At 40.5% G+C, this 13701-nt stretch overlaps 1 protein-coding gene across 2 annotated transcripts in view; it reads left to right on the top strand.

The window, feature by feature from the left end:
- Window positions 1-9568: 9568 nt before the first annotated feature.
- CCNJL (cyclin J like) overlaps window positions 9569-13701 on the top strand; it is a 49639-nt gene continuing 45506 nt past the window's right edge. Inside the window, exons 1-2 of one of the 2 annotated variants that reach the window (XM_051978830.1) lie at window positions 9569-10819; window positions 11223-11336. In XM_051978830.1, coding sequence (XP_051834790.1) covers window positions 11274-11336 — 63 coding nt within the window. In that variant the 5' untranslated portion in view covers window positions 9569-10819; window positions 11223-11273. Of the gene's footprint in view, window positions 11337-13701 lie in introns of both variants that reach the window. The other variant, XM_051978829.1, reaches the window with a different exon arrangement.

Genomic DNA, 13701 nt, shown 5'->3' with positions numbered 1-13701 from the left:
AAAACTGTATCTACTATCATTTTCCCCAGAATATCAAGAAAGGCTTCTTGGGGAGATAATGCAAATAAATAAATAAATAAATAAAATCATATTCAACAAATAAAAAAGAAAATAAGTTGATTTAAACTTGTTGAGTCCCACTGACTTCTTATGGACCTCGGAAGTAAGATGAGAACTGGGTCACCAAACTACTTAGATCAAGATCGAGTCAATCCCAAGGCATAGATGTTCAATGGGGTCAGTGCTAAGGTGATTGTGACCTAGAAAGAAATCTGGACTCCATTCTGTTTATGGCCACTAAAGAAAGATGTTAATAAATGTAAATCTGGAAATAATCTCAGATGCCATCTAATCCAATTCCCTCAATTTACAGATGAGGAAATTGAGATCCAGGGAAGTTAATTGACTTGTATGTTCAGAGATGGGATTTGAACTGCTGACTCTGATCCCAGTACTCTTTCTACTTTACTACCTTGACCTTAAGTCCTCGGGTTGTGGAATTTCAGGACATGGAAAAATATACAGGATACTTTGCTTCTCATTCAATACAGGTGAAGATGATCCCACTGTTTGGCTAATCTAGCAATATGTGTATTTTTTTTAAGTCAACATGGAACTCCATGATTTTGCTCACATAGGATACATCTATGAATAAATTGGTTGGTTGGTTATTATTAGAACTTCAGGAAAAGGCCCAAGGTTGTCTGCAATTTAGTGGTGTAGTGGGAGAAGTACAGTCCAGGAAATCTGGCTTTTAAGCAGGCTATCACCAGTTAGCTGTGTGATCTTAGGCAAGCTTGCTTAATCTCTTTTTTGAAAAGAAAAAACAGGGACAACTAGATGGTACACTGGGTAGAGTATTGGCCCTGGAACAGGAGGACTCAAGTTCAAATTCAGCCTCAGACACTTAATGTTTACTACCTATATGATGCTGGGCAAGTTGTTTAATCCCAGTTGCCTTGCCTAAATAAATAAACAAATAAAACTGTTTTATATTTAAAAAGGAAAAAATTTGTTTTTTGCTTAATCTCTTTAAATCACACTTTTCTCCTCTGAAAAAGGATTATAGAATATGAATCTGGAAGGTACAACAGAGGTCTTCCCACAATAAGATGAAGATGCCCAGGGAGGTTAAGTCACTTGCCCAACAAGACGCAATAATAAAGGAAGTAATGAATTAGATCAGTTTCCCACCACAAATTGATATCCCTCAGGATATTGCTACAAGTTTTTCCAGTGCACAGAACTTGTCCTTACTTTTTAAAATGCCTGCACTTAAAAAACTGCCTCCCTTTGCTCCTCCAAATATCCCCTTCCAGATTTCCCATGCTTTCCTCCTCTTCAGTTTCCATTCATCATTCAAATTCCTCAGCCAACCTGAAGCTTCAGAAGGCAGGTGAAAAATCACTTATTTTACCAATCAGAAAAAAAATTGTTTGAGTTGGGAAACAGAGTAGAAAAGCTAATATCCATCACCCAGCTGTGTTTTTTTAGTTATAAAGATTATATTTGGCCTGCTGTTTTCCACTTTCCCTTCAGGGGGAGACTTTTCACCATGCAAAATTCTAGAGATGCCGCAAGGCGCATTGGATCCACGCCTAGAGCTTCATTTCTCATTGTCCCGCAGTCCTCTTGCCATTCCTTTCTGGGTGCAGAACTGAAAGCAAATGAGATTTCTGGCCCAAAGTTATGGTATGACTTTGTATCCTACCATATAAAATAAAATGGAAACAAGTCTCCACCATTTTTAAATTTCTATATAATTTTTTTATTGTTTTACATTAAGCTCTAAATCAAAGGGATAGTTACTCCAGCATAAGACAATCAGGATATCGAGTTCTATATCCCTTTGCTATTCACTAGCTTTGCTTTTAAATTAGGGTCAATCCTTTTTATAGACAACAGGGTATTTTAATGAAAGGAAAAATTATTTACAGTAAATTAATTTGAGTTTAAATCCTGGCTTTCCTATTTATTTAACTTAGATGACATTGAGGAAGTCTAAGGGTTTGGTTTTTTTTTTTTTTTTTCCCCTGGCTCTAAGGTTCTTCATCTGTAAAATGAAGGATTTGGATGTTCTCTGTGGTACCTGCTAGCTCTGATATTCCATAACTTGAGATAGTAAAATGAGAACTATCAGTACCTTTGGCAAGAAACCTTCTGGAACAAGGCCACCAAAGAGAAGATAAGTCTTGAAATACTACATTTTAAGGCAGGAGCCTAGGCAGGGATACTCCAGTTCTCAAAATCTCATAAATACAAATGGGATTTAGTGGGTGGTTTCTGATATATCCAACTTTCTATTTAAACTTCAAAACATAGCTCTTTGTTTCTCCTGAAGACAAGTTAGACAAATGTTATTAGGTTACTTGAGCATGGGCTAAAAGTCTGTAAGTTAGTAAGATATACCAAAAGCTCACTGTCCAGAGAAAGGAAGATATATGATCCTTGTTCTTGAAGAACTCATTTTAATGGGGTAGACATCACCCCTACCAGAAGGCACATACCAGTGTGCAAAAGTCTATACTCTCCTGCCATTAGGAGACACAACCAATCATGAAATAGGAAAATAAACTAGACTTGGAGTGAAGAGACCTGGATTTGATTCCCAGCTCTGATACTTATTGGCTGTGTATCCAAAATGTTTATACTCTCTTTTATTCATCTCCAAAGCAAGAACGCTAAATTGCTATACTTGCCTTAGGAGCTTGTTGTGAAGATCATTATAAAGACAAATAAAAATAACAGTAGCAACATGACTAAGTGCATAGTGAATCCAACCTCAATCAGGACAACCTGGTTTCAGGTCCTGTCTCTGACACATACAACTGTCAAAATCTAGACAAAAATTCATTTAAATTCTTGGTACCTGGGTAATTTTCTAAGACAGTAAATTACAGGTTAGTTGCTTCTCTGAATCAATGAAGAGGATCTCTACATCCCAGTGTTCCCTATGCTAATGAAATCCCAGATCAAAAAAATAAATAGCAATCAACAATATATTAAATACATACATAAGATAAAATGCCTTACAGAGGTATTGTGAGAGTAGGTGCTCCCTTTCTGTTCTTACTTTCACAAATAAATGTAAACATCTCAAATGGAGAGGCATATTTATTGTGAAAGTGGAACAGGTTCATGGACAGATTTGCATTCTGTTCTTCTTGTCTGAGGCTTTGAGAAACTGTGGTTGTTGAAGACACACACACATTTACACATACGCTAACATTCTTATCCTTGACTTTCCAGAGTTATATCTCAAAAGAACCTTCCCAAGAAGTGTCCTAGACTGCTTTTAAAAAACACAACGGTTTATCAAAACTATTACTTATTAGTATCGCTTTGCCTAACACCTTTCCCTGGCTGAGCTGCCAATTCTTAAGAACTTCCAATTTTTGTGAAATGACAGATGGATTTTAGGAGGGTCTGGGCAACAGAATCTGTTTTAAGGCAAAAGGAAAGAAAGCTAAGCCCCTCTATAAAGCTGAGGCACTGGGCTCCACATTTCCTTTCATCTCTGGCTTAAAACCAGAGCACTGATGTGTTGAGAGGATAATAAATAAGATAGAATCAGTAGAAGTAGCCTGCTGGGCAGGCACTGCATGCAAAGCACAGTAGCAAGCACCAGTTTTGTTGGTCATGGATGCCCAGGGTCATCCTGGTCTGCTCCTGTTCATGGCAAATACTGTGCTATTGGATGAAGCCTTCAAATCTAGGCTCTGGGAATTTCTGGCCTTTAGCTAGTCAACAAGGAGGGCTAATATCCCTTCTTGTTCTATGAAATATGGGTGATGGCTCTCCTTTTCATCAGATAAGACAGCCTAGTAAAGTAGAAAGGATGCTGCAATTAGAGTTCTTTCTCTAGAATTTACCATCAGTATGATCTTAGTCAAGTCACTGCCTCTATAAAAATGAATAGCTTGGAGTAGATGGTCTCTAAGGTCCCTTCTGGACATAATGGTATAATGATGGATAGAGTAACTTCCCTACAGACTCATTTTTCTGAGTTCAAACCTAAACTCAGACACTTACTAGCTATCCTGGCTAAGTAATTTAAAATTGTTTGCCTCAGTTTCCCCATCTGTAAAATGGACTGGAAAAAGAAAAAATAGTAAATTACTCCAGTATCTTTCCAAAATTTTTTTTCATTTTATTTTTCTTTCCTTTTTTTGTTGCAACAAAGTTAACATGGAAATGGTTTATATGACTTCACATATATAATGGATATCAATTCACAAAGAATCCAACACGACTAAAAACCACCACAACAAACCAAAACAACAAGATCTCTTCCAGTTCTTGGTCTGAAATCTTATGATCCTGGCATTTTCCAGATATAATTCCATGACAATCTCTGGAGCTGCCAGAGTATGTAGCAGGCGCAGCCTTGTTCACGTGCTTATTCCTCTAGGAAGCTCTCTTTTCAGATAATAACTAAAGCTAAGGGCTAGACGCTCATAAAAATATAAAGTCTGTTTTTTATGGTCTTCTTCAGCTCTAATACTCATAGATTTCCAAATAAGATAATGGATATCAAAGTGCTTTTGAAAAGTATAAATGCTGTTAAAAAAAAAAAAAAGACTTAAGGGTTTGCTCTATTGGGAGGGCATGAAAGCAACCCCAGCAGATGTCAGGGATATATATATATATATTTAGTGAATTGAAGCTCTCTAGCATAAATCATCTTTATCTTCTTGGCCTATGATTCCTGATCCCTTTCACTTGGTATCTTTGCCAAGCCAGCATTAGCAGAAATGACCTTGGGAAGATCCCAGATGATTGAGGAAGCTCCAGGTGGACAGCAGGATACATGATGAGCAGTTTAAAGGAACTTCTGACTTAGGGCTATCTAGGCAAGCCCCCACTGTCTGGCCACTTTTTACTGTCCAGTTTAGAGTTCCCTTCCTGTCCATTGTCTGCTGTGATGGGAGGGAAACCAGGAGTAGGGAAGCTCAGAGACTTTGAAGTTAACGACTTCTTTTCATTTCTCCCAGCCTGGGTCTGACCAGTTCTCAGCAGCCCTTTCATTGTTCCTGGTGGCTGTTTCCATAGCATTCCAAAGCTCTGGGAGATGGAAGAGCAGCCTCCTACTAATGACATCCTCCTCAACCATGAATGAAAGAATAAAAAAAAGCATTTATTAAGCACTTTTCTATGAGCTAAGCACTGTGCCAAGTACTGAGCATACAAACAGAGAAATGAGAGGTCACTTTTTTTGGTAGTAAGTTTATATAGGACACATTCTAATTGGAGAAGATAACCTTTATGAGAGCTCAGAGCTGTAGAGTTCAAAGGATATAGAAATGATGAGAGAGTTCTGAGGGTAGGGCAGCAGAGCAGATAGGAGAGTTAGAAAACCTTTTGTGGCAGAGTAAATGGTAAGGCCTTTTGGTCCTCCATCTTATCAAAAGGATTGAAGTACTCTGATCAAATATAATGGTGCACAATCATTCCAAAGCACTCATGATGAAAAAAATGCCATCCATCTACAAAGAGAAAATGATGTACTCTGAGTGCACATTGAAGCATATTTTTTCACTTTATTTTTTTTCCTTTTTTTTTTTTTTTTTTTGGTGACATGGTCAACATGGAAATATTTTGCATGACTTCACATATATAATGGATATCATATTTTGTGCTTTCTCAATGAATTGGGGAGGGGATGGAGGGAGGGAGAAAATTTGGAACTCAACATTTAAAAATGAATGTTAAAAAAAAAAAAAAAGATTGTAATGGATTACTCCTACCGCATTCAAGGGAAGTCATGATCCTCTTCTTGCCCTGCCACCCTGGATGAGATCTGAAAGCCCTCAGACAATACAGAGAAAGGAAGAAGGGGAAGACAGTGTCCTTGATGGCTTATCCTACCTGACCTTCCCATAGAGTCCAGGTAACTCAGAGTTGAGGTGAGGAAGCAGAGAAAGGAAAGGAGAGATGATGCCCTTACTAACTGCTCTAGCCCCACCCCCACAGCTGTCCCCTGCAATCTTTTTATTGTGGAATCTCCTTCCTTTAAGGCTATAGCAAAGATAGAATTAGAGGTTTAAAACCTATTCTATTTTTTGGTCTCTTTGGTAAACCAAAAGCCCAGCCCTCTGGGTGGGTCTAGACAGACTCATCAATGGTTTAGCTCTGCATTAAACAGCCTCATCTACTAGTACTAGAAGTGTAAGATCTCCAGAAAAATGACCCCAATCCCTGAAGAAGTAAATCCATCTGAATACAGAGAGGACTGGCGAGACTTACATGAACTGATGCTAAGTGAAATGAGCAGAACCAGGAGATCATTATACACTTCAACAACGATATTGTATGAGGACATATTTTGATGGAAGTGGATTTCTTTGACAAAGAGACCTGAGTTTCAATTGATAAATGACGGACAAAAGCAGCTACACCCAAAGAAAGAACACTGGGAAACGAATGTAAACTATCTGCATTTTTGTTTTTCTTCCCAGATTATTTATACCTTCTGAATCCAATTCTCCCTACGCAACAAGAGAACTGTTTGGTTCTGCAAACATATATTGTATCTAGGATATACTGCAACATATCCAACATATAAAGGACTGCTTGCCATCTAGGGGAGGGGGTGGAGGGAGGGAGGGGAAAAAAAAATCGGAACAGAAACGAGTGTCAATATAATGTAATTATTAAATAAAAAATTTAAAAAAAAAAAAAAGAAGTAAATCCATCTTAGTTTTGGAGCTCCAGGATATAAGCCTAGCTGTATGAATACATGTAGGCCCCCCTCAGTGTGAATAAGAAACCTGGAACAATTCGTAGTTCAATAGTTTTCAATTCATAGTTCAGTCATGTCTGACTTCACAATCCCATTTAGGGTTTTCTTGACAAAGATACTGGATCATTTCCTCCTAGTTTACAGATAAGTTTACAGTTTTACAGTTTATAGATAAGGAAATTGAGGCAAACAGTGAGGCAAAACTGAGGCACAGTGACGTTGCATAGAGTCATACAACTAATAAATATTTGAGGCCAGATTTGAACTCTCCCTGATTCAGGTGCGCTTGCTTCATGCATTATATCACCTATCTGCCTCACACCCCCACTAATCAGGTCTTAGCTGTAAGCTCAACTAGCTATTTATATCTGGCTGGATTCAGATTATATTTCCCAACTGATTCTGCCACCTGTGCAGTCAGTACTCCTGCTTTTTTTTAAATCTTTAGTTCTGATCCCAGCTATCAAATCAATTATACTATCTATTAGTAGTTGGCTAAGTGACTCATCTAAGGTGGTTCAGCTAACTGGGATAAAAGAAAAATTTGTATTTAGCTCTTGAAGTCACAAGCCATTTCTCCTCTCCACCCTCTCAATTTCCTCCCTGCCCCTTTCCTACCCTATCCTATAACAAGTCTCCACTCTACAAGGTGACAACTCAATTGTTGCCTGGAGTAATTAAATCATAGAATCACTTATTAAGTATACACAAAGCCACATGTGGCTTTAGCAGATTTAAATATTTTGAGGATAGGGAGGAGAAACCTTGTAACTTGATAAACCACCCTAAATATACTATCTGAGCCACCACTCCCCACTCCCACATAATCATTCATGTCCTAGTACTAGAGCAGCTAAGTTTGGTGGAAATTGTACTGAGCTTGGAATGAAGTTGGCCACGGACACTTAGTTGTGTGACATTGACCAAATCACTTAACCTCTGTTTACTTAAAATTCTTCATTTGCAAAATGGGGATAATAATAGAACTTACCTCCCAGGGCTGTTGTGAGGGTAAAATTAGATAATTGTGACAGATTTAGCACAGTGCCTGGCATAATATTAGAGTATGAGTAGAAAGGCAGGGATTTGCAAGAAGGAACACCTTTTCAAAATAGGAAGAAAAAAAAATCTGGAAAGAATTAGATTGAGGTGATGTTGAACAGAGTTGAAGAGAAAAGAAAGATTGTAACAGATGGCCTCAATTATTTTTTTAAGTGAAGTATGAAGCAACTTACCAAAGGGATGGCTTAAGAAAAGCAGAAGAGATTTGAGGGGAATGGGATAATCAGGCAAGAGTAACCAAAAAAAAATTTACAATGCAGCAATGAGAGCCCAGCTGATAAAACAACACTAATTTGTCAAGAACTCAATGATATTTAACATATAAATTGAGATTTCCAAATATAAAAGAATCAATGAAGAGAAGACTGAGTCAGGTGCTGGATTCTTTGAAAAAGGAAGAAGATAGATAGATAGATGGATAGATAGATAGATAGATAGATAGATAGATAGATAGATAGATAGATAGATAGATAGATAGAATGCACTCAGGTCCTGGAGAAAAAAGTCACTATGATCTGGTAGGGTGATATATCCAGATGTAGTTAACCTTCAGGGAGAAGCAGGCTGAGTAATGGTGGTGAAGAAGCATGAAAATTCTTCCCCTAGTCCAGTGTGTATCAGCCATCTAGTGCTGGTGAGGGTGGCCTGGACAGTGAGATCTTAGGATGGGAAATTAAAGGGAATTTCCTTGATTGAAAAGGGCAATTAGGTTGTGCTGTGCTGAGAGTGCCAGGCCTCCAATGGAGTCTGGAAGATATTTATCTTCCAGAATTCAAATCTGGCCTCAGAAACTTATTAGCTGTGTGACCCTAGGTAACCACTTAATCCTGTTTGCCTCAGTTTCCTCATCTGTAAAATGAGCTTTAGAATAAAATGGCAAACCACTCCATATCTTTGCTAAGAAAATTCCAAATGAGACAGTGAAGAGGTGGGCATGACTGGGGAAAAAGACTGAACAGTTTTCCCTAATTGCAAAGGGATGTAATTGGGAGATGAAATTTTATAATAAGAAGCTTTTATATGTGTATTATGAAATTTCTTAACAATTCATTGAGAGGCAGCTAAAAGACAGTGGATAGAGGACAGGGCTCTTTAGTCAGGGGACCTGACTTCAAATCTGACCTCTTAACCCCAATTGCCTCAGCAAAAATATATATGTAGGCTTTCCAAAAGTGCATTGGAATGGAAGGGTAAAGCAAAATGATGTATTTGATACCTCATTTCTAAATTGATACTTCTTGGAACAAAATTCTTGAATATTTAATAGTTAACAAAAGATTTACTTAGGGTAAGGATTCTCAACTCAGATCTTCATCCAGAATACCTACTCTTGGATTTAGTTGAGTTGCTCATGGATGGTTGGGATTTTTTGGTATTCAAGTTTCTTATTTTTTATATTTGCTCTCTCCTATACATGGAAAGCTCTGTCTCTTACGATCTGACTACAATCCTCTCTGACTTCTTTTATGTCCAATTAAAATTCCACATTCTACACAAGATTTACTTAACCCTTCTTAATTCTAGTGCCATTTCTCTGTTAATTATTTTGTTTATACTTTATATACGTTTGCTTTGTATACATTTGTTTCCACATCTTCTCCCCCATTAGAAGTGCCTTGAAATGTCCTTTGTGCCCTTTTTGTATCTCTATCGCTTAGCATATTACTTGGCACATATTAGAGCACTTAATAAATGCTTGCTTTGAATTGAACCGAATTGAAAGAGACCTGGAAACCATGTCAATTTTTCCTGAGCCAACTAAACTTTGAGGCCTTTTCATGGCAAAACTAGCCTAACTCGCATGCGGGCAGAGCCTTAGATAGCGCTCCCATCACCTTTTGGGTAGGGGTGAGAATGGATCTGAAAGGAATGGGGACTTGAGAGCGGAGGTCTGCCTAGGATCCTTTTCATCGAGTTTGCAGATTTCTTTTCTCTCATCTCAAAGTATTTAAATCCGCTAACGTCATTTAACATGTGCGGTCACGTGGTATGTTTAGCGCGTTATCACGATTCCTTGATTAATTATTCTAATCTATGGATTGCGTTAAGCCATTCTGCGGAGACTAGGCTTGTCATTGGATAGTATTTTGTATTGAGGGGCGGGAAGGGGACTGACGTGGGTGGAGTTTGTAAGATCTGGGTGTGAATTCTACCTCGACTATTTACTAGCGCGACTTTGGAAAAGCTTCAGTTTCTCCAGGCGGCTCTCTTAAGATGACAATTGCCCGCGGATGAAATCCCACGTCGTGACCAAATAAGAAGCTTCATTTGATCCAGAAATTACTTTGCGTGTCAGAAGTCATCAGCTCCAGCTCTAAGGATTGCAGGAAAGGATTTCAGACAATCCCTGGAAGGATGGTTTCCAAAAGCCGCAGGTGTCAACGAGACGTTTCCTAGCAAAGGTTAGTTAGCAAGTTTATGCCAATTCTCCCCATGCTCAGGGTGGGATGCAAACTTGGAGGGGGGCAGAGGCCTGACAGTCGGAGGTTAGAGCGGTAGCTTAGAGCTTGAAGGAAAAGAGAAAGCCGAGCAGTGTCTAAGATTTGCGACCCCCAAACCCAAAAGCGGCGGCGTGGGAAGATTAGAGAAAGCTTGGAGCGCAGCCGTACGGGGCGGAGCCGAGAAGGGAAGGAAAACGCCTGAGGAAGTATGGAAGAAAGACTACAATCCCCATCAACCCCTTGGGATCCGGAGGGGCAGCGCATGCGTGAGGGGCGGCCCCCAACTCCCCCCAGTGAGGGAGGGAGGTAGGGAGGGAGGTCCCCGGCGACCGCTGCCGGGGCTGGGAGTCAGCTGCCGCGGGACCCGTGTGCGCTGGGGCACCGCGGCCGAAAGCGGGCTCGGGCTTGCAGCGGCCACTGGCTGGCATTGGAGCCAGCCCTGCGCGGCCGCGGAGCAGAGCCGGCCGTGGGGCAGGCGGCGCCAGGTCAAGAGCTGGGCTCCGGGAGTGGAGAGGCGGAGAGGTTGCCCTCTCCGAAGCTGCAGCCCCTGCGTTTGCAGCGGAGAGAGGGATGCGTGAGTTTCGCCTCAGCTCCGGGGGCAGGATGTGGGAGTAGGACAAAGGCTGCCCGAGGGGGCGGGGAGAGCAGCTGCCCGGAGCATCAGCCAGGCGCTGAGCTAACGGAGTCGGGCAAGTTTTCTTTACTCTCTACTTTACAACTTGCAAAAAAAAAAAGTCCTGTGCTCTGGGAAAGAGAGCCAAAGGGGAGGGGGCGTTGCAGGTAGCAAAATGGAGGCGGGGGTGGGGAGAGATCCCCAGGCTTGCTGGGGCTCGAGGTCCAGTCCGTAGACCCTCGAGTGCACTGCTCCTCTATCCTAGGCTGCAGAAGGTAATGGGGCTGAGGGTGGAGGCGGGACCTCGGGACGGGCGAAGTGGGGCGCTCCACAGCCTCAGTTAAAGTTGTCTTTCTCTGCCCAGGTGCGCGTTGAGATCCCCGGCCACCCCAAATTCCAACGGAGAGAAGCGAGGATGGATGAGCGATGGTGGGAAGGACACCTGGCATTGGATATTCACTGTACGCTCAGAGAAAAGGTCAGTTTCTTGTTACTCTCTCTCTCTCTCCTTTGCTGGTTGAGCTGCTCTTTGAAGGGTGACTGGATTGTTGGCTCTCCCTTTCGCCCTCCCATGGTAGTCTGAGTTCAGTTCTGCCGATTAGAACTCTGAACTCCGACTTTTCATTTATTCGTGTCTTGCTCGTTTATTGTCCAAGATCTCAAATGAAGCAGAAATGACTGTCTTGTGAAATCCTAGCCAGACCTTTGTGCGTATTGATAACTCTTGATGTTTACGAATTGGGAAACTTCGAAAGCAGGGCGGGTGGGGGGAGGTGAGGGGAGGGAAGGAAACCGAACAAAAAAGCCCTCCTTAAAAACAACTAATCGCCGTGGGATGTGAGTCTGCATCCAGGGGCTGACTACCCAACCCACAAGCCAATTAAATTGACTGCTTTAGACGCCTTGGGGGAAAGAAAGCTAGGCTGTTACTAAGAGAGACACAAAGCCCTGTGGCCGAGGCTAGTGGCAGAAGGGGGAAGCAGGTGGGGAAAGGTAACCAAACATTCTGCAAGATGAAATATGATCTCCATACCATCCTTTATTCACTCCTCTCTTCTCCACCCCCATCTCCATATGGGCATTGGAAAACTAAAATGGAACAGATATCCCAGAAGCACCTGTCTGTTCTGGTACCCCTATTTAAAATTGATGAGGGATTTTTAATGCTAGCGTTTAAGTAATTAGTGAGGAAAAACGGATTTTTTTCCCCATTAGTGACATAGACCAATGCTCCACTCCTCAGGAAATGGAGCTTGTAGTCTCCTTATCCAACTTTACCTTTGACTTCCTATGGCCTGATAAAAACAAATTGTCTTTATTTGACATGAGAAAAGGAATAGGCACTACGAAGTATTTACTTATACTTGAAGAATATTTTTATTTAAACCAGTTAAAATGTTTGTCTAAATTCTGTGTATTGGAAAGTCTTGGAATTTTTTTTTTTTTTTTTGGTAACCTTAGTTGTGTTTTCAACACCCAGTTAGTGTCAATAGTTTAACTCTCTTTAGAGGGAAAATAGAACTTTCTTTTGTGAGTTAAAAATGAACGAACAGCTCATCCTGGCATTTCAGGTGACAGTAGTTGTGTAAACTTTGCCTCACTATTATTAGTACATCCGTAGGTTTCTTTATTGCCAGTGATTGCTTTCCCTCACATCTTTTTTTTTTTTAACAGATGTTAAAATACTAAAATAAGGAAGAAGGATTTTGTGGAATAATAGTTAGACACCTGGGTCTAAGTTCCACTTTTGCCATTAAACTGACTTACTTGACCTCTCAGTGCCTCAGGCAATAATATACTATGGTTGTCAGAGAAAGTACCCACTTGCATTGATAAAGATAATTTAATTATCCACCAGTTACCCCATATAATGAAATCAGAGATGTAGTTCCCATAATTCCCCCAGCCTTAGGTGGATCATAGATTTAGAGGTAAAAAGAAGTTTAGAATTTTCCTAATCCAACTCTCTCTTTTCCCCACATGGGATACCAAAAGGCAAAGGAAGAATTGGTTTGTTGAACCTTGACTGGGAAAATGAGGATAATCCAGGAATCAGGAAATGTCCCACTTTTCTTTTGAAGAGTTTATACTTTTAAATCTTTACCAGTCTTGGGTTTTCAGAGATCATCCAACTCTCATTGTTCTTAGAAAAGTCATATTCTATGGAATGTTATAGTTGGAAGGATCTTAGAGGCCATTTAATACTGCACTTAGTTTTATAGATAGGAAAACCGAACTCAAAAATTGACAAAACGACAGTCAGCATTTATTAAGTGCAAGCACTCTGCTGAGTTTCATGTGTGCTAAGTACTAGGGATATAAAGACTAAGTGACACAGTTCCTGACTCCAAAGAGTTTGCCATCGAATGAGGAAGTACTATCTAAATCACTGTTTTAAGTAGTATCGCTATAATTCCAGCCACAGATAGCACATTTTGCAGTATCAGGGATACAGACACATTGGCTCTTACCCTTTTGAAAACTGAAGTTTCAGTTGGATTCGAGGGAGGGGGAGAATTTGAATAAGGCTTTCCTTCAAACAAGGTGATTATATCTTCGTAAACAGCTGCACTAGAACTCCTCTACCTGGAACTTAGTGAAGTTGAGTGACCCATATAGGGATTAGTTCCATGACTTTGGCCTCAGTGGAACCAAGGTCTTAACTAACTTCTCTAGAGCCTCTCTACTTGAGTAGTGGGGAGTTGACTGGCCACTGTGATCAGAAACATTCTTTGTTCCCTTCCATTCTGGGAAACCTTTTTCAGATTCCTTGACCCTCCTTCCTGTTCAGACCAGTAGGGCGGTGCTTCACCTTGGCCTAGTGGTCACATGCTCTAACACTC

The sequence above is a fragment of the Antechinus flavipes genome, chromosome 2 (genome assembly GCF_016432865.1).
Source record: "Antechinus flavipes isolate AdamAnt ecotype Samford, QLD, Australia chromosome 2, AdamAnt_v2, whole genome shotgun sequence".
Classification (NCBI taxonomy): Eukaryota; Metazoa; Chordata; class Mammalia; order Dasyuromorphia; family Dasyuridae; genus Antechinus; species Antechinus flavipes.
The sequence above is the reverse complement of the archived record's forward strand: the minus strand, read 5'-3'. Positions and strand labels throughout refer to the sequence as shown.